The 26,363-nt window shown below is 40.0% G+C and overlaps 1 protein-coding gene across 1 annotated transcript in view; it reads right to left on the reverse strand.

Annotated features, from left to right (window-relative positions):
- Positions 1-252: 252 nt before the first annotated feature.
- The window catches only part of brinp1 (bone morphogenetic protein/retinoic acid inducible neural-specific 1), a 124,270-nt gene continuing 98,159 nt past the window's right edge, over positions 253-26,363 (reverse strand). Inside the window, exons 6-8 of the mRNA XM_030085199.1 lie at positions 15,547-15,783; positions 9,083-9,305; positions 253-2,923 (exon numbers count right to left, since the gene is read on the reverse strand). Of these exons, the coding sequence (XP_029941059.1) occupies positions 1,783-2,923; positions 9,083-9,305; positions 15,547-15,783 (1,601 nt within the window). The 3' untranslated portion in view covers positions 253-1,782. The remainder of the gene's footprint in view (positions 2,924-9,082; positions 9,306-15,546; positions 15,784-26,363) is intronic.

The raw sequence follows: 26,363 nt of genomic DNA on the forward strand, positions 1-26,363 counted from the left end.
TTGGAGAAAGGTTATTCCAGAGTTTGGACAGCGTGGCAGGAAGTACAGTGCCCGAGTTTTATTTCTCAATTTGACCATTCGCAGCATTAAGTGGTAGAAAAGGAGTGGCTTTGGGTTTGCTATCTGGTATAAAGTAATTGGGTGGACCGATGATGAAGTTTCAGCATTAGATTACCCAGATAAAATGTGACCACTGATACATAGGTAGTGTTTCATTCTTCAGATCGATGATTAAAAGCGTGAAATAAAATGTCAGCTCTGATGATGCTTCTGGCAACATGCAAAACATGTTCAATTTCATATCTCCAAACGGAAAAAAAAAAATAAACAGACATTTTTACACATGGCCATAAAAAGCGTACATATTAAACACTGCCAAAACGTATTTTAAGCTTTAATATAACCATATCTTCTTTTTTTTTTTTCCTTTTTTCTTGTTTTTTTTATTTTTTCCTGTGGCACAACATAGAAATTGAATGGCTTTACAACACGATCATAGGTCATTGTGGTACGCTTTCACTTGTCATCTTCCTTTTTGCTGTGCTCTTATCTGAAATCATCTGAGAGAATAAAGAAAAAAACACTCAAATGGAAGGTTTTTCTTTTTCCAGTGTTATGAGATCGGTGTAATAGTGATGAACTTTATGCCTCACTGTATGTCTACCTCAGGGAAGTGTATGGCTTTAAGTTCTCTCGCAAATGTGCCTGAATGATGAATGTTTATATTTTGCTCTTGGTGCTGAAAAGCTTCACAAATCAGCAGTCACAACATGTACATTTTGCAAAGCTGTACAAAATAGCATTGATTGTTAAATCTTCAGACCACAATATTGCACTCACGCACCAGGAGGTACTGCCTTGTGAAAAACACAGCTTGAATTTCAAACACGGGAAGAAGCGCTCCAAATGCAAGATTCAGCAAAGACTGGAGTCAATCTCAAATGACACATTCAATTAACAGACAGCAATAAGCATCAAGCCAAAGAAAAAGACGCGCGCACACTCACACATACACACACATTCACCCACATATATATGTATATATAAACAGCTGGCTTTTGTTATTTGACATGACTATCCATTACTGCCCTGCTGTGTGCCTTATGTGTCAGAACAATGATCGAGTGCCTCATAACTCACAAAGAGCAATGCAGATTCACCGTGGGTCTGAAATGTCATAAAGAGTCTATAAGTAATGTGTTGACTACTTACTCACTAGGGCTATTTAATCCTTACAATGTATAAACATCTTTTCTTTTTTTTTCAATAATAAACTGTCCTTTATGTCCGAAATATTTTGCACATTTGCTGAAATAAAATGATATCTGATCTGCCCTTGTGTTATATTGTTTTTCTTTAAAAATGTGTTGTTGTTTTTTTTTTTTTTCCTCAATAAAGAATGGCAGTTTCAGATATAACCTTTGATCCCTCCAAGCAAAATCAAGGCCTCTTTTTCACCAGTACATAGATTTAATTTTTTTTTTCCTCTCTCTCTCTCTCTCTCTTTTAAGTTCTTTTAGGGAATTACAGACATGCTGGGACAAATATGATACAGTCCTTAAAGTGGTTCCATTACTCTTCTTTATCTGACAGAAAAAAAGCTTTTCATCAATGCCTTTTCCTTTTTCTCTTTAAGAATTATGCTTACAAAGTTAATATTACATCAAAAGGCAGAAAAGGTCAAAAAATGAAAAAGAGAAAAGAAAAAGATTAATATCCCCTCATAGTTCATAGTTGTCGGGTGTTTCTGTTTAGTCTGCGCTCCTTATGTTAATGTTGGGTTCAACAAAGTTTAGCAGTCAGGTGATCTGATTGTTTTAGTATTTCTGTGCTGTACATGTCCAAGGCATGATTGACCCGAATCATCTCGCTGTTGTTGAGCTTCAGCCGATGCTTCAGCATACAAGAGAAGAGGTCCAGCTGGGGTTTGCCGGGAGCGGACGGCGGCGCGAGGCGGTTAATCCGATCCCGAATGTCGAGTAGCAGGAGCATGACCGATGAGGACGAGTAGAACTGGGTTCCTTGCGTGTACGACTGGTTGACCTGCTGCACGGCACTGCGGAGCAGGTCGGCGTTGAAGCGCAGGCTGTAACCGAAAACTTGGATGTCGGAGATTTTGATGTAGATCTGCCGTTTGTTGGGGTCTGCGAGATCCACGGGGCCCTGTCCCGTGTCGTTGCGGAGGCCGGTCGGGATCTTGGCACGACTGCGCAGGTAGATGTGCACCGTCTCAAAGAAAGTTTTCCACCGGTTTCCCAAAAGCAGAGTCCAGTTGAAGCACTGCGAGTTCTGCAATCGTACTTTTTCCCAGCGTGGGTACCCATGCTCGCCAAATGGCATGCTCCAGCCTTCCGAGTGGCTCCCGCTGAATGGGTTGACATAAACAAAGAACATGGGGTCAATGCTGCTATTTCTCATCTGGCAGATCTTCATCGATAAACCGATTATCATGTGGAGGTAGTCCATCCGGTTTTTGTTACTTTTGAGAGTCAGGGACATGCGTTTGCGCCACCGTGGGTCGAAGAATGTCTCGAGGCGGATCTCATTGCTAATGAAGGTAGTGTGGATGTACAATCGTGAATCCATTTTCTGCAACAAGTATTTGAGCTCCAGGTCCTGAAAGTCCAGGTCAGTTTCAAAGCTGATGAACTGCTCGCTACGTTCTGAGTCCACATTCTGGGGCTCGCAGCGACCGCGGTACAACTTGTAGCCCTTGTTGCAGGAGCCACATTGTGAGATGTTGGCCAGGCTGCACATGGCACAGCTGTTGTTGCCACCTATGACACACGGTATGGGTCGCTGGCACAGTGTGACACCTGTGTGGCACACACATGTCCTTTGGCTCTCCAGGAAGGTTCCCCAAAACCCATTCTCATTGCAGTAGAGGAAGGACTGAACCCTGTTGAGCCACTGCATCACAGATCTGCCGAGACAAAAGATGAGGAAAGAGAGGGAACAAACATTAGCAGTGATCAGAAATCCTAAAACCCAAACTTATCTCCACAAGATGACATAATTATGGATATCTGTGAGCAAACCTTGGCTCAGTTTTAGGCCCAGGGCTTAGCCAGGATCAAAGATAGCCTTGTCCATGTCAGATTTCAACTCACTCTCATTTTTCATTCATTCAATTCAAACCGAATCATTTCCCCCCTTTTTCTGCTTCTTGTGAAATATCAGGTGATCATAGCACCTCCAGTTCTGCTGAAACCAACAACCATAAGAAATGGCCTCTCTCATTCGAACAGTAATGACATTTGCAAGGATATAGCTTTTTATGTTGACTCTTCCCAAAAGCCCTGGTGTTTGGTTGTCGTTGTTCCAGAAAAAAGCTCTACTGAGAAAATGGAACTCGTTCTCTCCTCTATGCTTTATAAATGGTTCAACAACATTGGTTTATGTGAATATTTGGAAGAATTCTGTTACACAGTACCCCATGCCTTTTGTTTGCCCCCTAGAGTTCGGGAACCTTTAGTTATTATATTAGAAAGAAGCTATAAAAATCTGGAACCTATTTGCTTTCTGTGAGGCCTTACTTAACCTTCTGTTGTTTTAGTTTTCAGCTTTTCATTTTAATGTTTGTTGGTAATAAAAAGGCTATTCAGGAGAGGGAAAAAAAACAAACCTAATACAATATTTATAATAGACAACCAACATTTAAATGCAAAAATGATTCGTTTGCTTCATGCAGATCCACATATAAGTTATGAGCACAAAGTCTAGTCAGGGAATAGAATCATTTACTGGGGGAGGAGTTCAGTAATTTCCCTCAGGTGGACAGCATTACTTGTTATTCTCATCTTGTCTTTTCCCCCCAGGCGTCTCTCCTTGTCGTCTTGACAGTACTGAAACTTCTTTTCTGACTATAGGAGGTGAATTCTGATTCTGGATTTTTCACAGAGGAAAGCCGGTCAAGGTTAGTTTGACTTGTAAATGAACTTACACATTAACTAAGATGGATGACATTGCATTCTGAGCAGGACAGAAACCCCCCCGAGCTACAACAAACGGTGTCCAGAATAGATCACCTCAGAAGGACAACCTTATCTCCAAGTTTGACATCAAATTGACAATGTCACAAAGTTAAGGTGCACCTCAGGTTATATAAAACTGTAAACTAGAATACATTCTTCAGAGAAATCATTACACACCAAGTATTGAGTCAATCTGAAACTCAGGCTTCTTGTTAAAGTCAAGTGCAGAAAAACACATTTAAAGCAAACCCACAATTTCTTTGCATATATCCCACACATTCATCTTCCACTTTCTGTGACTGTATCTTTTGAAACAGTGGATGGAAGTGAATAAATTGTAGAACTTTCAGTCACGCATGTCAAAGGGAAAAAAATCTAATTACATTAAATTGTAAATTTCTTGCAACAGCATCAACGACTATACAGGACAACCAAATATATGCATACTAGAGCATAAAGTTTATGCTCTTTTAGAATGATTCAGGCCATAAATGTTTATTCTACTCAAAAAAGCTTTTAAAAAATCAAACATATACCGAATTATCGTCAGCATAGAAGAATAATTTGTATTTTCTCCCAGGCAGAAACTAATATTGCAAGTAACTTCTTGGCAAGGAGTAGAAAAGTAAAGGAATATGATGACAATGTACAGCTAAAAGGGAAGAACTCTCTTCTTGAGAACTGCTCATGGGAATGAGCAGTTGCCCAAATAGCTGCAAGCAGTGACTTTTCCCCCAAAAAAGCTTAACACATTTAGCATGGCCCAACACTCGCCTTGTTAACTGTAAAGTGGCTTGAATCAATGGCAGAGTGAGCCGACTGTCATTAAGTAATTCCATTAAGAAGAACAAATTTAGAAACACCACTGGAAAAGAATGTGCAATCTCATTACGCAAAACCACCGTGACTTTTTACACATTAAATACCACTTTATTTCCAAGTCACTCATCTGAATCTGGAGAGTGCGGGTAGATGGATCTTTATTTTTATAGGCATCGAGAAAGCTCACTTGACTATATGAGTATGGATTTTTTTTTTTTTTTCATATTACGGAGACACTTGCATGATTAAGTTTGTGCAACAGCAGAATATCGCATGGCACATTTGATTGCAATGCACTGAAGAGAGTGTAAGAGAAGTAAGCACTCACTGGGGTGTTGTACTAAATGTGCAGCATCTTATGTACAACCTGAGTCATAAAGTTGGATCTTAACATAACCAAAATTTAGCTTTCTTGTCTTTTGGGGAAAAAGAAGAAGTTAATCATTGATAGTTTCTGAGTAAGTGCACTTGAATAACCTCAACTCTTACTGATTGCAGTGTATTATTCTGGATAAACTCATTGCCTTGATTTAGTATGCTTGATTTAAAAAAGAATCTATCAAAATGTATGTTATGGTTCAGAAAGTTGACAAAAAAAAAACTGATTGCATTCAGTGTGGAACAGATTATTCATTTTGTATGAAAACAGTGATGGAGAAATTGAATAGGACTAATCTAATTTTAATATTTTGGCTCAGAAGTTTGATTTCCTATTTTCAAAGCAGTTTCCTGAATGAAATGTTAATTTAAAAAGTGCCCTTTGAGTAAAATTGTCAGTATATGTTTCTTTTCCAGCACTGTGTTGAGGTTTTCTATATCTGTGGGGTATTTCTTCCTCTGTTGTAAATTGGCTCAGATGTTTTTCTAATTTGCTTCTGTTGTCTGTTTGCATGTGTTTTTTTCAACTTGCAAGGAAAGGCATCAAACTGCTCTGGTAGTCAGATCATACATCATATCTCCCTCCTATGTTCACTCAGAAAAGAAAACATCAGAGCAGTAGACGAGAATCAGAGGAACCAAAAAAAAAAAAAAAACAAACCTCCACAAATAAATTAAGGCACAGACAAAAAAACAGCGGCAAATGCAATACGTGAGAGAGTACAAGCCTTGAGATCATATGTGACATTAAAGTTTAATGTTTCTGTGAGATTATGCTCAAGAAAAAAATTTAAAAGGACATTTTTGTTATGAATAAGATGTGACAAGTCAAGCTGAAATCATAGCTTATTTATCAAATGAAGGCTACAGTGCTCTTTCAGTTTGCTTGACTCGGAACATGAATAATTAAACACAATTCATCGACTGGATGCTAATTATTTAGCTCCAAGTGATGCTACTTCATACCTGTCACTGTTAATCATTTATTATTTCAAGATAAACAGCGACATTCATTTCAGTGGAAGCAAGCTGCTGTGTTTGTTCCAGGAAATGTGATAGCAGAGTCGTTTAGGTTTTCACACTGAGTGTTCACCATCTAAAATTAGGAACGTTTGAATGAGTTGCCTGTTGGTGAATTAAACCCAGAACAAACTGCGAACAAGGACTGTGATATGTTGTTGCAATTCTTGTCAGGCAGCAGTTCATTATGCCTTTCATTAGCTGTTATAAACGCTTATAGTAAAAGGGACACAGTGATTTAAAACTCTAAATCTGTTTAGGGCAAGTTAAAATTCATAACCAACTTCCAAGATTTGCGAGAATGTAATATAGACTAAATGGTTATTCCATAATGATTATGATATTACCCCCTATTTTTAACTTAGCTCTGAATACACTGTACGTACATTTGCTCACCCGCAAAATTATTGCTGCTCTAATGTCCCATCATAAGCATGGTTTAATAAGTAGCATCGAAAAAAAAAACAGGATTCACTTTTCTTGTTTTAATGTGTTGCCATGGATACAAATCATTACAGTGGCTTCCACTTTTCTTTGGGCTTATTCCTGCTTTGTTTTTATTTTGCATTGTCTGTAACAGTGCGCAGACATCTGCAGCTGTGGCATCAACTAAAAGTAACATGTTTTAATATCCCTTCGGTGTTAGGTAATAATATTTGCACTTTAGATACTGATATGACAGTTCGTTGTTAGTGTTAATAAATGTGGGCATCTGATTTCATCTATCAAACAGAACTCCCATCAGCTCTCCTATCTTTGTTACAATAAGCCACACAACCACTCTCCTGCATTGCATTCATCTTCCGATCCCTTGATAAACATGCACGGCAGGATAACCCCCCCTCACCCTCATGGGACCACTACGTTCCCACTTGTTGATCTGACGGGTGCGTAGCTTCAAGAGCTGCAGTGTTCTGTGATAACTTCTGGTCCAAGTCACCATCGGGACTTGCGCAATCACAGTTCGGCGGGGAAGTCTCCTAGACAGGCAGTCAGGACGGTCTTAAAAACACTGGATAAACCACTGAACGTAATTCTCCCAGCACCCCTCGAAGTGGAATAATGCAAAGTAGCAGGTGCATGACTGCATCATTTTCCCCACTGTGGGGCTGATATATGTACTGAAGGGGATCCAAATGGTCTCTCGCAAGGGATCTGTCTTGCTGTCATTTAGAGCCCCGGTGTGCCGATGCTTCGCCACTGGGGCCAGGCAAGATGTTTTTTCACATCTTCATCAGTACCCTCTGCAGTCCCACTGGCAGGCCGAGGACATGCTGCAAGGCCTCCCTTAAGTGGTTGGCACACACCTCAAAAACACTTGGGCTGATGCTGGATGGGCCTCAATTCCCTCATCCCATGATCAGCTGTTATAGGCTGCTCAGAGCGGAGGTACGGGTTGGAGTCCCAGTTGACAGTGTGAGGATGGAGGATGCAGTTTTCCTCCATCAGGGCAGAGGAAGGTTGATCTTAAAGGAAGTCTTGCATTACTGACTGATGACATCCATACACCCATTCATCTATCTTCAGGACCCACTTTATCCAACTTAGGGTCATTGAGGGCTGAAGCCAATCCTAACTGATTGTGAGAGAAAGGCGAGTTAGACCCTGGACTGGTCACAAGTCCATCACAAAGCCAACACCGAGAGACAGGCAATCACTCAAGCACACACACACACACACACACACAGAACAAATTAACCTAAACTGCACAACACTAGACCATGGAAGAAAGCAAGAGTACCCGGAGTAACATGCAAACTTCACAAAGTCACCCTGGCCTCGCAATCAAGCAGGTTCTTACGCTACACTGCCATTTAAATTCATCACAGGACTTTACTGGACACGGTGGGAAACTGATGCTCTGTGCAGCAACTCAGGAAATTAGTTTGGAAACCCCGTGTAAGCTCCGCCATTGTAGTTCCACTCACACATGTAAGAGAGCGCATATACATGCAGGCAGATGTGCTGAAAACAAATAAGTTTTTCCATCTGATGGTAAGCCGTCTCACGCAAGCAAACAAATAAACATGCTGCTCTTATTTCCGGTGCCATCAGGGCCTCTTGATGCACACTCTATGGAAGAGGAGGCACACACTGCAGCTCTTTGATAACACTTCAGAACAAACCTTTGCCAAGTCTCACATACAAATGTGGGTGTGCTCCTTTTTCTCTCGCTGACAGTTGACAGCGGTTCATTTTCAGACCACTTAAATGAATATTTTACGGATTTTGTTTCCATTTTTATGGTGACATCCCCGCACAGAGCAGTTTTAGGGGCGTTTCATGTGGCAGCGGGGAACTTTGCATATTTTGCATAGTGTTTTCTGATATTTGCTGGAGTGGATGGAGGAAATTCCTGGCATTTCATGCAGTGCTGACACGGTGACACATCAGCAAGGCTCTTAAGCTCCGACTGCAGTAGGTGGTGACAGATGTGTGCAATGACCTATCAAGAAAACTCCCACAGCTACATTTTCCTTTCAGACTGCAAAGTGAAATACAAGAGTGAGATGGAGTGTTTTGGGCATGTGCAAAGCTCAGCACTAAGTTTACTTGATCGACAGAAACAACAGAGCCATCACTAAAAAAAACAAAAAAAAACAAAAAAAAAAACTAAGAAAATGAAACAATAAAACAATAAAAAAATGACAACCTTACTTTGCATACTTCAAAAAACAATAATAAAAGTAAATCTGATACATCAACTCAAAGCAAGAACTTTCTCTGAAAGCTGGCACTCCACCGTGGGAGACATTTTCACATCTTTTCCTTCCAGATCTTGGAGAAGTTGACATCCAAAAATACCCACGGAAAAATCCTTCATCCACGATGCTGACTAAACACACGGCTAATTTCCAACACAACGCGGAAGTCACGTCTCCACCCACCTCTCCCTAGGCATCTGGTGGTTAGGATTATGGTGACAACGGATGCTGAGGCCAAAGAGCTTGCGGGCGGTGCGCTGGATCTTGAGTCGCTGGATCTCCAGGGAGCTCTGGAGGAGCCGGTAGCGGGCCTGCAGGTCCCAGTCGCTGCCCCAGAGGAGATGCACACTGCTGATGGGCAGGAAATGAGTGGAAGGCAACCTCTTCAGGAAGGACTTGAACTCATCTGAGAAAGCAGAGGAGCGTGGAGAGAGACAATAAGCAAAGGTGCAACGATTAGAGTTAGAGAGCAGTGCAACCAATAATGTACTAATGTCAGTAGCACTGCACCTGCCAATAATATAATTTTAGCCTTTTTTCAAAACCATTACATGCAAATAGTGTACGGTAATATGATCTTGAATCATTATAGTAACAATTTTTGGCAACAGGATAATAACTTATTACATGTATGAAGTATTACAAAAATGAAATGACCAAAAATCTGCATTTCACTCACAAGTCTTTTTTTTTCCAGTATTTGTGCAGTTTGCTCATCAAAACTAGGCATAGTGGATGGGATAGCTGTCACAGCCATTCAGTAACTACAAGATAGTCTCTCACAATCATGAATGTTTTTTTAAAAAAATGCATTGCACAAAACACAAAAGTATTCCTCAAAAACGATTCGATGAATTTTTATCTCCATTTAACTCCACAACGGAATTTTCAATCACAAGAATTAGATTAAATTTAATGGTTTGAAAGAAAATCTGTTTAAACCTTATTTCTCAGAATTTAAAAGTACATTAAAATTTCTTGTGTGATGAAAAACAGACAGAGCAGGAATTCCCTGTTAAAAAAAAGAAATGTATTGGTAACGGAAATGGTTTTGATGGTTTTTTAAGTGGCAACGTAGATTAAATGATCTAAACTGACAACCTTACACATCTATATAGAACTCATATATGTTTTTAGTTATCACAGTGAATAGTGTTTGATTTTACTCAGTTTGTACTTTTCAACCAGTTTGGTTGGTGTTTTCATTTCATGGTATCAAATTTGTTTTCAGTTTCTGAGTTCTTCATCAAGCGCAGTATAAAGTGTTAAATTGCTGCATGCCATTGTTAAAATAATCACATCTCCGCAGCGATCACGTCTCTCCCGTCCTGAGACTTAAAAGATGCGCATTGAAGTGAAGTGCATTGAACTGCAGCCTCATTGAAATGCGCTGCACCACCATTTCATATTCCATTAAATTCATATGTTGCTCCTCATTTCGGCACCATGTTTTTGTTTAGTTTCATTTTTTTTTTTTTTTTTTAAGTTTCTCAGTTGTATTCACTGGGATTGTTTTTGAGATGATGGGAAAGCCAACCAAATGTTTTTCAATTGCATTGCCAATATAGCCTCCTAATGCCCTTTTGTAGTTCACATCTTTATTTACTCTGCTATTGATGTGTTGTTTGGTGACTTTAGTTGGCTTTTTTTTATTTATTTTTTTAGATGCCTCTGTTGTATTTGTGGAGAAATGAAACACTCAGCACCACGAGGACCTCTTACTCCGTGCTCCCAGACACACACTCCAGATTACTGCTCCAACAAATTTGTTCCAAACACTGCTGGTGATTGTCCTTGTGTCCCTCTTACAGCCTCTGATAATTTTGGGTTGTCTCCTCCTCAGAGACCCAGTATTTCCAACACTATCTTGACTTTCGAGCAACAAGTACAAAGTCACTAAAGTTCACATTTGCAAGGAGGAAAAAAAACAAAACAAAAAACAAAATACAATCAACTGCCAATAAACTCCAAACTAAGGACCGAATCAATTTAGAGCATTTGACTTGAATCGATACGGGGGGAGTATATGCTTATAGATTAATATGCAATGTCATGACCTACCTTTGAGAACTCTTGCATTGTTTATTGATATTATTTTTGCTGCATATTAAAAGTGGTGCCTTTCATTCTCGATCTATTTGCACCCCAATACATTTGATAACTTGCTCTAACTCTACATTCTTGTGCTGTTGAAGACGCAGCACTACGCCAACAACTTCATAGTCACTGCAAGCAAACCACCACAGAGGCGATGTAGATTGTTCTCATGCTGGCAGTCTTAAGCATGCAAAATGTCATTAATGTGATTTAAATGCTCCAAAGTTACTTTCAGTTATTCTAAGTAAATCACATGTGAAACGCAAGCAAACTGAAAGGGCAATCTATTCACATGAATATCCAATTTAGCAGACTTTACGGAGGATATTGGTAAACTGCAGGAAACCCATCATCATATTCACAGTTCATTTTAAACACAGAGATATTGAACTAGCCCATTTCAATGTAAAATTTATTTATAGCGATAATAAGTTGGATGAAGACAGTCGTGAATGAGACGAGTAACAAAAATAACAATACGAGTATTTTGTAATTACATCGTCATGATTTAGGTGATACATAGAAATGAGCTCTGAAAGCTAATGAGCTCATTGCTTAAGGCCACCTGTGCAACCCGGCGTGTGTTACGGTGAATAGCGCGGCATAAATATTCCTGGAGATGACACAAAGCTCTGGCCCTCTCAACCCTTGAGAGAACAGGTGCGGCTGTGCGCCGTGCGAGAACCCTCCTCCAGCCCTCCCAAAGACAGTTTAACAGCATTAACCACAGAGTTGAGAGCTCTTTTTCAGCCACAGCCGTGAAATGTCAGAATTTCCTTCACCCTCCTCCCAGGCATGTCAGAGCTTCCCTTTCCCTTTTTTCTTCAAAGACGGCAGATTCCTTCTCCTCCCCTGTTTTGAACTTGCTATATTCCTCCACCCAGCTTTCAGAGATGTCAGGTGTCTCCTTCGCCCTTTTTCCAGGAAAGAAAGCTAGCATCTCCAGTACTCAACACTCGGAATTATCTAAATCCCCTCACCAGAAGAAACATCTCCATTATCAAGTCACTCCCCTATGCTAGTTCGATGGCAACTGAGTCCCTTTATACGAGCTTCAAAGCCATCAGGGATCCCTTCCGCGATACAGCTTCCAAAGAGTCCACATAGTCCTCTGAGTGACTCTTATCTCAAGTCACTCACTACACCTTATCTGGAGATTACAGCTCCCACGATGTCGCCACACTTCAGCCCTTGTGCCTTTACATTTACCAACATTTCATCCAACCTGTGTTTCCCGACTGACCTGGTTTCATAAAGTTGCTGTGCTACATCACAAAATGTGTTTCTGCTGTATCAGTTCCCTTTTTCCAGTATAACACTGATAGTCTATATTTGACATTGCTCCTTTGTATTAAAGTTTGAAAAGAAAAGTAACAAGCTTTATTAGTTTAGCTTAAAAATATATTTTTAATTCCGGTGGTCTTCCAGGTAAAGCTGGCTGTGACTCATGTGCACGTGAAGTGACAGCATAAGGCATCATGGGATTGATCTTATGATATTATTGATTGGTATAAACCTGCACATCAATGTGATCACTTCATTCAGTACTCATGTAAACAGAACAGTCTAAACTTTTGATCTATGACAATGCATTGCGCTTGACAGAACGGTGACCACGTAAACACAGCTACTGAGATGACTTCTTATGACAACTGACTTGGTCGAATTAAATTTCCCAGGGGAAATTAGATTCTCTCTTGAGGAAGTAGTGTCCATCATAGTTTTGAACATTAAAAAAGTCTTGACAGCATGTATCGGATTTATTTTCCAATTCCTTTGACTACAGTAGATATTGTCCTGTCAAAATTATTGAAACTTCAAAGAGTCACTGTACCTGTTTTTTTTCCAAAATCAATTTTGCCATCCCTCGAAACACGATTAGTGTTTTCTACCCTTGCAATCACTTTCACATTATGAGTGTCAAAGTTAGAAAGTCTCCCTCATGCTGCAGACTAGTTGCACATCACGGCCTCAGTCAGATGCTGAACGGCATTAATTGTAGCTAAACAACTAGATGCAGCTAGTTAGCCCATGAGTGCCGCCAGGGCCGACTGTGACAGTTTGCACATGCGATTATCACAATGGCTGAACCATTACATGGCTGTGTCTGTGGCCATGGTTGTGCGCTTTCCTTTATGAGCTTGGCTGAGGCGCGTCGGCTCATAATTATTATAGCGCCAACTACATGCAGCTGTTTAATGCGTCCAGTGAGCTGACACCGCTTCGAGAGCCAAGGCGTTGCACTAAAGCCGCTGGATTCCCGCCTTCCTGCGGCGCTTCTGCGACACATCTGTCACATTTGAGAAAGAACTGCAGGTGAAACTCTTATTTTGCGTACAATGAGACTTTCTTCAATAATTTTAATAGGAGCAATTAAACGCCGTCCTTGTATCACTGGCGCCTCCTTTGAAATATTCCCCAGCATATGCAGCCGTTGACTGGGCAATAATCTTTTCAAGAGCCTCGGCTTCAAGCACTACAGGCAGGCAGAACAACTGCAGCTGTGCTCACAGCCAGTGACGGTCTATTGTTGCTGCTCCGCTTTTGGAAAAGAGCGCTGAGCTAGAAGTGCATCGTATAGCAGGAGTGTCAAAGTTACTTTAGTTCAGGGGCCACACGCCTCAAAATACAGCACATAACAACAACTCCAGGTTTTCTCTTTGTAAACCAATGTTTGACATGGCAATTTTTTTTGCAAAATCCAGTGATATATCTTAAATTTGACACCAACATTGTCTCTTTCAATGTTGTTGCGACTAACAAAGCAATAGTTGACTTGAGGTTTTTTTTTTTTTTTTTTTTTTAAGTTGGCAGTCCAAGTCTGCAGATTGATGTGAAATCCTGTCTGTCACAGTGCAGATCAACACGTACAGCGAGGCTGCGCTGCTAATGTTGCTTCACAAGCAATGAGTTAACGAGCTCTCACTGCTGCGTCACGGATCTCTCTCCCACAGGCCTGACGACCATCTGCTCTGGGGTCCGCGGTCTCGCTTTTGTTATGGCTACTAGTTTTACTAAAACAGCGCCATCCTCAGCAATCAGATGAGACATATCAAATAAGGTCATCTATCTTTGGACCCTCAGAAAATAATGATTTTGGGGGCTGCATGTTTCACATCTTTAATGTAAAGTTTCAGAGTAAATTAGCATTCTGAAACAAAAGGTCTTATCTTCATAAGGACATAACTGTTTCTGTTTACACAAAACCACATAAAAATTAGTGGTTAGCATAAGGATGTGCTTAAACTGCATATCTAACGAATATTCAAAATCATTTTAGAATTCATTGTTAAATTCCGGAGTCTTTGGTAACATTTGATTACATGTAGTTTTGTTTTTCTCCTGTGAGGAATCCGTCTTTATGAAATCTGCTTTACCAGCACAGTTCTCTAAATGTAACCAGTGGATGACATTTTGCTGGAGCAGGAACCTGCAGCTAATCCAACATTTTCCAAAAGATCATGTTTGTCCTTTTATTACCGGATATGGAATGCCCCCTATCATTAAGGTTACACTCAGTAAATGTTACAATCCATATATGCCGTTCTTAAAACTTCCAAGTTTGCAAATCTGCCCTCAAGGGCAGAAAAAAATAAACAAAATAAAAGCTTTTTCTTTTTTAGAAGACAAAGTGATTAAGTTCGGCCGAATGTCCCATACAGTCCCTCTTAGTCTGAGAAACTTATTGATTTCTTTATTTCTGCTTTTAGTGTGCACGGATTGCTTTTTGTTCCCCTACAGTGAGTTATATATTTTTATAAATGTTGCTTCTTTTTTTTTTTGGTTTGACTTCTTCCAGCACACTTTATTTTTAAGCATCTCTTTAAAGATGTTCTGCACTCAGTGACCTTCACAACTAACATTAACTTTCTCCTATGGTACATAAATATATTTATCTTTTGCTGGCAGGTTTTATTGGAACACTTTTATATCATATCAATAATAGATATCCGCGGTGCCTTTCCATGGAGCGACGAGACACGAGCTGTGCTGTTCCTCCAAGGTTTTCACCATTCTCATGCCCCACCCGTGTGTTTGCTGACGACACAAGACACTGCGCAGAATTTACAATATTCATTACAATAACTAACCTTGAAGGCGACAGGTGTCCTTTTTTTTTTTAAAAAAAAACTGTTTTTCAGTTTGAGGAGAAATTAAAACTCTGCTACCTATCTCACAAAATTGGTTGTTAGAGCCGTTGTGAGATAGCCAATATGAGTTCTCATGATCTATTGCCTCTATTTAAAAAAACTTAGGTGAGGTTAAGGAAAGATTACTATGATGGACTGCTCCTGTGCGCTCCGTGACCTTTAGCAGAGCTGTGAAAGTTGCCCACTATTTTCAGCAGTGAACTTAAGAAAACATTATCCTTTCATTCATTTTGCTGCCATGAGGTGGCGAGTAAAAAGGATCAAAGCTGCCAAAAGCTGAATGTAGCTGAGGTCTAATAGCAGAGAGAAATGCTGAATGTATCAGCATACTTACAAACATTTGTGTTTCACAGAAAACTCTTGGAAATTAAATTCACAGGAAATGTGGCTGCATTTTACCGGAGTTTTCGAAGTCCTTATAAGAAGAGGCCCACGACTCAGACATCCCCAGCAGGGTGTTCTCCATGATCTGGATGTCAGTGATGGGACAGTTGCATTGGGGATACTCCTCCGCACACTGGCAGATGCACTGGTTGTTATGGCACACGTACTCCCCTTCTCCATTGCACATGATGTAGCTCAGAGCCGACTGGACAAACTTCTCCTGCAGGTATTCTGGGAAAATGACCTGAAGACCTGCAACACATAAACATACGTACAGGTCAGTCTGTGTGCAAATTATTATCTAAACACTGACTCCAAGATGAATTAATGAAGGAAAATCTTCTATTGGACTGTTATAGACTGATATTGCAAAAGCATTGCTTTTGTAATATCACTATGTGCAATAATCACATTGTGAAAGACTGATCTGTGATAAGCAATGTTTTCATGCTCTGCAAATTCAAAATCATTTTAAACATGAATAGATGGGGAATGACAAATTAAGATTAACTCACAAGAATTCATGAGGCAAGTGATCATTTTTAGAAACTTCCTCATTTTCTCACAGTTCTACCAATTTGATATGTCATCAACCTCTGAATACATGAAACGGTGTTTTAATGTACTGCTTCACATTAAAATGCGAAAAACATTTAAATGCCTGAACAAAATATTTGAAAGTGAGTAATTTATATATCTTGTGAGTGATAACAGACACATTTCATGGAAATAAAACATTACATTGTTAGTAGAATTTGGTTTGAAATTCTGCAATGAGTGTAATTTTTAGGCCAGTTTTACTACCTGGAATTGATTTTATCATCTATAAATGGCCTAAAATGTCATCTTTAAATCCCAGGAGTGGATTAAACCTAATCATCATCCTAATGGGTGTAAACTTTTATTCTCAAAATATTCAGTAAAGAGGCGACTCATTAAAAAAAAAAAAACTGCATTTGAATGACAGAGAAAAAGCAGTTATTCTTCTAAAGGAAATAAGGCATTAAAATCAGCAGCTAAAGTGTTTGCATTTATTATAAATCATGTAGTTATTGCAATACTGAATGACGACACCCTGCATGTTCTTGCAGTATTGTGTCACTTTCATGTTCAAATGGGAAAAGTTTACAAAAAGCCTGAAAACGAAGCAGTGAAATATGCTGATAATATTCAGAAGAGAAAGAAAAGTAACTGATTAAATGTAAACTTGCATTTATAATCAAACCTGAAAGGAGGCAAGACGGAGTGAGGGCGGGGTACACACGCGGTATCTCCTCACAGATACAGTAAACACACATGTGAGGAAAAAAGATACCAGGACGGAGGAGAGTGGCAATGAAATGGCTGACTGCCCTACTGAGATTACTTTGTGTTATAAGCACTCATTTATTTTTCAAAGCTCGCCTCGGTTCAACTTGAGCTGTCTGTTCTGCGGCGAGTCGCTCATGATGTGACAACGTGCTGCAGTGATTGATGCTGCACTCTCTTCTGCCACACTGCTTTATTATTTAGGAGCGACTTTATTTTCCTTTGTGTGCATTTTCCAGCGTGCCGTTGCTGCGCGCCGAAAATTTGTTTCTGCTTTTTCATACCCTATCTTGCATCATTCAGCTAATTATGCGGTAATCACAAAAAGCCGAATTTGTGATGTAGAGGCCAATTTTGAGGCGCAGCTGAAAGTACCTCTTCACTCTTCGCTATCTCTGACAAGGTAGTTATAATTTTTCAACTCGGAGCCAATCCATATCTCGCCCTGGGGATCTCACAGAATTGAAGCTTGGACAGCTAACAGTACAGGCTTTCTCTTCAGTCCAGGCCCGGGGAAAATAAATCCCCAGCTCTACAAGCCACTGGATTGGAAAAGAACTAAATAGATTTTTTTCCTTCTTGTATGAAACTCGCATCGTGGCGAGGCCATATTTTCTTAATAGGTTTTACTTGAGCACAAACAGTGCTTCAGCAGAAAATATGCAACCAGGAACCAGAACAAAACATGTTATTGAATGATGAATGATTGCATTACTTTTTCCCCCCCCTCGTTCACATATTATTTTCACCTTTGGGTGGATACAGAAATCCATTTATGCAAAGTCAACATAATGTCCCTAAAATGAAAGGGAAAGTAAGCACATAATTTCATATTGTACACATGAATCATTTTCAGAGGACTGTCACAGAGTCAGAGGTGTCTCTCATCTCACGTGGCCGCAACAATTAAAGCTTCTCGTTTTCAACCCTGTGGTATAACTGCACATATAACTGCAAGCAATGAGCGAACAGATGAAGGTCTTCATGGTTCTGGTCTCAAATATCACATCATCACAGCACAACAACATCCATCATCAACATGAGATATGGATATGAAGAAAAGTTTTTTTTAATGGAATCTAACTGGCCAGAGAAGGATTTAGGATCTAGGTTGCGTTTTGGAGATTTTGTTAGTAGTTTAGCTCACATAAAGTTTTTTTTTTTCTTATTTTTCTAGTGGTTATGGAAGTTTACCTTTTGTTTTTAGCATTTTTAGCTATTTTCAAGTTGGAACAGTTTTTAGGGATTCTAGATAATTTGTTGTTTTTACAATTTTGCTTGTATTTTCCGTTTGACTTTTTCAAGTGTTTTAGGCTGTTTTAACTATTTTAACTGTGATACATTTTTCTGTTTAATTTTGGTCGTTTTAGCTATATTCTCTTTTTTAGCAGTGTTTAGTGACTTTAGTTGTTTTGCTTCTTCAGTTTCGTTCCTTGAACTTTTACTAAACTTGGATGTTTTTTTTCCCCTTTTCTGTGGTTTTAAATATTTACATCATTTAAACAACTTTAACTTTATTTGATTCATTATTAGCTGCTCTTTTTAACTTGGGAAGCCATATTTAACAAGTTCATCTGTTTTATCTATTTTATTTTTTCAGACCTTTTTAATAAAGATGAAAGGGTTTTTCAGAAACGCGCCTTGTTACAGGTTTTTCTTTGTATTAAATGTTTGCCCACAACTTCTTCACACACATTTCATCTACATGTCATTCACGTATTCTGAAAAGTTTGAGAAACTTCTAGGAGCCAAAGAGCCACATTTACTGGGTAACTCAGACTCACGTGTGGGACTTCCACTTCAGTCAGCGAAATGCACTTGTCATGCATTCCTCTTTTTGAGTAATACTGGGCCCGTCTCTTCTACACACCTCATCAGAAGGACTGGTCCTCAGTCACGAAGGGAACAGGAGGAAGGAGGGATGAAGGGAGAGAGCGGGGGGGGGGGGATGGGAATGGATAGATCATGTCTGACCACAAAAGAGTTGGGTTGCACGGGGGCTTTTTCTCCATCAGGCCTGTCTGGATCCAATATTCATTTAGCTTGATGTATTCCTGGGCCTGAAACTTTAATGTGATTTGTGGGAAAATCCAGATGGCAAGTTCACGGATCAACGCTGCTCACTGACAGTGCTGGTGCCAGCGGCCGGGCGCACAATAAGCCCTCCCTCTTTCTGTCTGCCGCACACCCACCCCCCCCCCCCCCCCCCCCCCCCCCACTACCCCCCCTACCTTCAACACGTACACACGTTTTCCCTTTTTCCCGATATCAGTGTGTCGGTGCTGCAAGATTGCAGGAGGGATGCTGACATTCAGCTCAGCTCTATCGGTCTTGCAATCTCTTGTTTTCCGCTCTCGTCTGCTTCAGTATTTCTGTCCATTTTCTTTCCGCGCCTCCCCTCTTTCGCCTCTCCCTCGCTTTTACTGTCTCTGTACACATCGCTACTGTCTTACTTCATTACACTCACTCCTACTCCCACCACACACATGCGCATGCCCCCTGACTCCCCCCCCCCCCCTTCCCCCCCACACCACCACCACCACATCATCCTTTGGCTCTCATTCACTCCATCAATCACTCTCTTCATTCCCGTTTCTTCACCTCTCCCGCTCTCCTCTACATTCTCCCGCTGAGCACGCACTCAAGTACTGGAAATTTGATGTCTCGTCCTCCCACTCCAGTGTAGAAATGATGTCATGCAATAAAAGTAAATCCATCAACATTTGTTAGTGCGGCGGGGAATGAGGAAGAGAATTGGAGCCCCTCGGCCAAAAGAATGAAATGAGAAACTAATCACAGTAAAAACATTTATCTTTGTGAGTTACCCAGCTTTTCCGTGTTAGGACGCTAACATGTGAAAACATCGGCCGTGATTGGGCCATAAAGCTGCTTTTCATACGGCTCGGAGGCAGGTGTTTCTCGGGCAGAACAGTGGACGGCGGAGCCGAGAGTTACACTCGCCGTCATTAAAGAGGAGATGATGAAATGAAAGGTACATATTGGCTATTTGATAACCTCCAGCTTCATGCTCTGTCAGCACACATAATTCTCTGCAACCCCTATTGCCTGGCTTGCTCTAAATAAATACACCGTCAAAATGGCAGTTAATCTCATTGCATACATCAGAGGCTGATGTATTTCCGTCACGTACTTTAGGGGATATAGGCCCACAAACATCGCATGAATGCAGAAAACTCTGCATCTGTGTGACTTTGCCTTTTCATTGCGCCTCTTCCTGTAGAGAAATACTTTTTTTTTTTTTTTTACGTGGCCGTGGACGGGGAGTGTAGGCCGCAATTGAGGCTTGTAACTGCTTTGGCAAGCAGTTGCCTGCTTATTGGAATGCCACGCTCCGCCTCATAAGTTACACTTTCATTAAAGATTAATTGACCATTGTGTGGCCGCAATTTCACAAAATAATCATTACTTAATCCACTGGTGCAATAAAGTGCATTACTTGAATGGGAGCTTTAAATTACCATTGGAGGTTATCGTGGCAGCCATGATACAAAACCAAAGACCTCTGAACTGGAAGATTGTTTCTGCTCAGTCCAGGCCCGCGTAGCCCTTCCTGCTGATCCTGTATGCTTAATACAGGCGGGGTGTATAGTTTTAAGATTTGCTGCGTTTGCCCATTTCACACGAAGGCTCCTCGCCGGTAGCTGAGAGGTAAAGGTGCAGCTGAAGTAGCTATTTATCCACTTTTCATTTCTTTGCATAAAGCGCTTTAAGGTCTCTGACAGGATGTGTGTGTGTGTGTGTGTGTGTGTGTGTGTGTGAGAGAGAGAGAGAGTGTATGTGTGTGTGTGTGCGTGCGCTCTGACTCGCTGGGCCTGACAGAAGATAACGTGTTCCACTGGAGCTATTCTCAGCTCTCAGAATATGTTAGCATTTTTTAAAGTTCTGAATGAGGTGTACTTAGCATTCAGATGGATAATGTGTTGCTGTGTCTGAGCTGAGTAGATTATCGTAGATTATCATAAGTGTTCTAAGCACTCTGGATGGCGGCAGCTTGTGTTGTCAAACAGGATTGCCGCCTCGAAATTTCGCATTACACTGTTATTTAGTCATTTCTGTGCGGGGAGTGATTGTTTGCGAATATTTAATGAATTTTTTTTCTTTTTCTTTTTTTTTTTTTCTTTGCCTCACACATCCGTTGATGTTCTAAGTGCTCCACAAAGAATTGCCTGTTTTTGACTTCTTCTTTGGAAGCTCTGTTGTTTTTTTTTTGGTGGGAAGATTTTCTTACGGTGGGATGAACGCTCACCAATACAAATATTTGAAAACAAAACAAGAGGACAGAAAATCCAATTTCCTCATCCACATTAACATACAAGAGCCTGAATATGCAGAATATGTAATACGCCCTGGTGTATCTGTGCGCAGCAGAAAGACTAGCAGACCACAATGTGCCTCTTACAATATCTTTGTATAGCTTTGGCTTTGATTCCACCCTGCTATTCTTATTTTTAACACAAAACGCTAAGCAAGTATGCAGGTGCAGCCATCACTATAAAAGCATAAATTACACATAAAAATGGTCCTGGCATTCAGGGTGTGCAGCTTCTGCCTTCAGAAAAAAAAAAAAAAAAAAAGAAAAAAAAAGGGAATTGCTGAAATTGCACGTTGAAGCATTTTCTGGATTGAGTGAGGGAGGGAGGGCCGTCTGGAGAGGTAGAGGAGCTCTTCATTATTCTCAGTTGGGCTGCACACATGTACGTGTTGATTCAAAGTAACTTAGAGATTACTTCTGTTCCCTTGTGGAACATCCCAGAAGGGGATGTGTGAAGAGCTTGTGCTGTGTTTTCTTTCTCTTAGGAATCATATCCCGCAACTCACAGGCAAAGTAGATGTAGTAATTTTCCATTTAAACTTTCGAAACGGTCTCCCATTTGCATATTAGCTGTATTAAAAACATATCTATATATATATATATATATATATATACGAGTATATGTATTAAACGGCGTCAGCATGTAATGAGAGATGTGCTTGCTTCTGGCAGCTTGTGCACTTCAGTCACACTGTTCAAGCTGTTCCATCATGTGTCCCCATACAGCAGTGGGCCTTGCTTGGTGAGACATTGTACTTGTGCAAACACACACACACACACACACACACACACACACAGACCCACACACACACTTTGAGGGCTCTTGGTGAAATCACATGTTTTACAAGAACCCTAGAGAGGGGAAGAGACATATGACAAGCTCTGACATTTCCATTTCAGCTATAAAAGATACAACTGCCCTCAAAGTGTCATGATGTGCTGTGTACACATCTCAGATCAAAACGGCCCTGATTTATCCCAGAAATTACATCAAACATCTCTAAACACAGAAAAAAAAAATGCTGGTCTATTTGTATAGAAAAGGGACCTATTTACTTTACACCCTGCTGAAGAGGAGCAGTCAGCTGAATGTGACACAAAGTTGTGCATCCGTTTAGAGATTTATGCTCCATATAAAATTCATTTCCTGCATGTATTGCTTATTCAGTCACTGAAACATTGAAGATGCATGTGAGCTCAACACAGAACAGAGTAGGTAGTAATATTAGCTTATGATGAGCTAATTAACTTTTTAGCAAGTATTCTAATTATGATGCATTCTTGGGATATGTTTGAATAAGATAAGTTAAACTACCTTTTAACTAGGATATCCTGTAATGTCCACTTATTACAACAAATGATGTACTGCAGCGTATGAGGTAGTTGTATGGAAAAGGTTCGCTTTACTGAGCTGTAGGCAAGAAGTCCCTCCAAATACAGTGGAGGGGGGGAACGGTAATCAATTGATGAGGCTGAGTTTGTCCGACAGAGAAAAAAAAAAAAAAGAAACAGAGTGCAAAAGCACAGCCCTTGCAGGAATGGCAGCCTGCAGCGAGCAAGAGCGAGCCCCCCGAAAAAAAAAAAAAAAAAGGAAAAGATTTATGGTCATGCTGGCCTAAATGGAAACTCACTCTTGATTGACCACTTCCAATTGAAGGCTGACCTCCAGGTCAGCATTGGCAAGATTTCATCAGTTATTGGGCTTTCAGCATGTTAGAGAGAAGTGAAAAAAAATGTGTGCTCCCATCTATCTTGAAAATTATCCCGTGTTTTCACTTTCTCTGGGCAAAAAGGATGCATGTTTTCATACGGAGGCAAACTCATGGGTTGGTCTGGGGGGGGGGGGGGGGGGGGGGTTGATACACTATTGTGACCACCCGCGAAATGTAGCCAAAGTTGCCTTCTGGCTTCCAAGTACGGTCAAATACACGATGTTGTGTTTTTCTCTTGCCTCTTTTCCCTCATTTAACCGACACACTGCAAAACTAAAGAGAGAAAGTAAAAGGAGCGAGGAAAAAAAAAAAATGTGTGAAAATGCCTCTGTGGGTTTACTGTTGTGCTCATCCAACATTTACTCTTCATGTTTTGCATCAAATATTTTTCTTCAGTAAATTATTCTCTGGTAACCAAGGACACCATGTTTACTCATATACTTTAGTCTCCAAATCAATTTTTGAACAAGTCCATCATAGGAGAGGGGGGGGTAAAAAAAAAATAAAAATTAATTGATTTGCATGTTTGTTTGTCTTTTCCATAATGTTTGCAGCGTTTTCACTTGAAAAGAGGGACAGGCATCGAGCGACAGAGCAATGAGTATCTAATTCATCACTCGCTGCACGACTCGCCTACAGGGCCAGTTTAATTTATTTTCACTTCACCACTTTGAAAACTGTTGGCTCAGGCTATTCTAACATATTCATAAATCTTCCAAGATAGGCTCATGGCTCTTCCAAGATAGGCTCTTGAGGAAACTGGAGAAAGAGAAAAGAGAAAAGCATGCGGTTGGGATTGAAAGAAGCAAATTAGTTTGCTTTTGTTTTGGTGCTAATTTATGACAGCCATATTGGAGGTGATTGGGTCCTTGCAAGGTAATGGCTTGTAAAGGTTCCAGGGCCCTTTATCTTTCTTTGGCGCGGTTAATATATGTAAGCAATTTGCAATTTCCAAACCGGCAGCACATGTTTTTTGTCTATTTGTGCTGGGTATCAAATTACACAAACAATATTGCAATCTTCCGGCTAATATACTGAAAAGTCCCTGCAGTTTTTCATCTGAAAATACCAACAATTCAAATGTAATCAATCACAAATACTAACAGATGGCAGAGAACAGGCATATTAATCTAAATATAGACTTTCTCCCAGCCACCTGAAACTTGTTCAGCAACAGAGTTTAACTAAGCCATAAAAATCCTGATCATTTAACTACAATGTGTTAATTCCCCCCGTTCATTTAATTCTCGCTCCTCAATCAGCTATTTTTACTTCTGGGTCCCAAAGGAGGCAGAAAGTGGAGAATGTAGCCAAAACCAATAACATCGGGTTTCTAAGCTTTAGCCTGCAGAGAGGACAAACAAATAAAGAACAAATCAACGTGGGAGAATAAAAGTGTATTTAATTCCCAAACGTAATAAAGCTAAATGGTGCATATCTTTCAGTCAGACTGAATTTAGGAGGAACGAATCAGGCTTCTTAAAAAACATCTTCCGTTGGATCACAGCGCACAATAAAATCTGTTAACTACACTTGTGGCATTTGTAGCATGTGTCGACGCAAACTCATCGATCTTCCATGTGACTATAACGAGTCTGCAACCCTTGGCTGCAGGTTCACATGTGACTCTTCGGGCCCTCCGTGTAGCTTTTAAAAGGTTAAATAGAAATAAACAGATTTCAAATCTTATTTTAATTTTGTTGCACAGAACACAATCTTTCAGACAGATGCTTATCTTGGCACTCGAGGTGACAAATGTGACATTTAAATCAGATAGTTCGATAGATTGACTCAATTACGCTTCGCCTGCCTGCTGCCTTTCACTGCCGGTGATGCTGAGTTTCTGACCGCGCCGTGAGAAGACGGGCCAACAGTGCAGGTTTGCTGCATTGTTTAAAATGTGGAGGGAAAATTAAGACAAAAAAGCAGTGATCAAAATTTTTAAATAAGAATAAATGACACAGCTTAAAGGGATAATGAAACAAATAAAATGGCAAAAACACCTCAAATGCTTCAAATTCTAAAACTGTTAAAACACTGACAATTTAAATATATTACCTATAAAACACCGGCATAAAAAATAACTAACACTTAAAACTGAAAATTGGCTAAAATAGCATAAATGGGTTAAATTGAAGGTTGAATAAAATAAAATGGTTCAAGCTGTAAACATGTTTTGTGACTCCAGGTGAATTTTATTTGTCGAAAAGGGGGAGAAACTGCTCTTTTAGTGGTACATAGACCTCTGTTATTGATGGAAGCAGGTTATACCCTGGACAGGTCACCACAAGTTAACTTCAAATGTAAGTTTCTTTTATGTGTGTGAGGAAATTCTAACACTCACAGGAACGATAAGCAAACTCTGCTCAGAAAAGCCCTCACATGATGCAAGACTGCTCATGACTCCACCATGATCAGCTGTTACAAACTTGAAAAGCATCAGCACCAATTAAAATAGTGCACACTAGCTCAAACACTTCACTTAGTCTACAGGTCTTATTTGTGTGTACAGTTCCATGAAGCTTAAGAGGACAAAATGATGGTTCTTATTTGTTTTAATTCGACTGGCTACCGAAGAGAAAAGTTTTGGGAACAGAAGGGAGAGTGACAGAGGTTACATGCCAAAACATTTTATGAGGCGAAACTGTGGGAAAACGAAGAGGAAACTGTGTTTAGGCTTTGATAGGTGGCTCCCTTGATGTCAGATTCCACTACAGCGTCCTAATCTGAATCTAAGTGAAAGCAAAAAGGAATATCCAGGGAGTGTCATATCCGCACTGTGTTATCTGTGGCTCGCAGCCCCACTAGCTCACAAAGGGGCGGCCACAGGCGCGAGAAGGAGGGCAAAAAAAACAAAAAAAACCTCTTTTTACAATTCTGATATTTTGGAAAAACCTTCTAAAGCAGGGATGTCCAACATATGGCTCGTGAGCCAAAGTGTAATAATGGTGAATGGACACTGACTTCAAATATTTGGTGAATTGAACTTCTATTCGTTATTTTCCATTAGTTTGAATAACATTAACAAACAAGACACAATACTAAGAACGCAGTAGTTGCAAGCTTCCTTTTTGTTTTCAGCATCAGGTTTATACTGTGAGCTTGAATTGAAGCTAAAGGCTGCAAAAATCTGTTTAATGCAGTTTAAGAAGAAACATCAGTTCTGACAAAAACACTGCCAAAGAGGATTTTTTAATCCCTTCTTTGTCCAAAACAAGATTCAGACATTTAGTCATGATTAAAAAAATAAAAGTGCAAATGTTTTACAAATTAATTTTTTTTATTTTTACTCCTTAAACAAAAAGAAAATGTTGGAGCATGTTGGAGCTGTTATTTTTTTTTTCTTTTAAGAAAAGTGACATTGATACAACAGATCTAAAGTGAATCACAGAAACTAAATTTGCAGAATTTCTTTTACTTTAAACTAAGAATGCTGTGTCAGACCATTCAACACCTGATTCTATAAAAAAAAAAAAAAA

Source organism: Salarias fasciatus (assembly GCF_902148845.1).
Source record: "Salarias fasciatus chromosome 7 unlocalized genomic scaffold, fSalaFa1.1 super_scaffold_4, whole genome shotgun sequence".
Classification (NCBI taxonomy): domain Eukaryota; kingdom Metazoa; phylum Chordata; class Actinopteri; order Blenniiformes; family Blenniidae; genus Salarias; species Salarias fasciatus.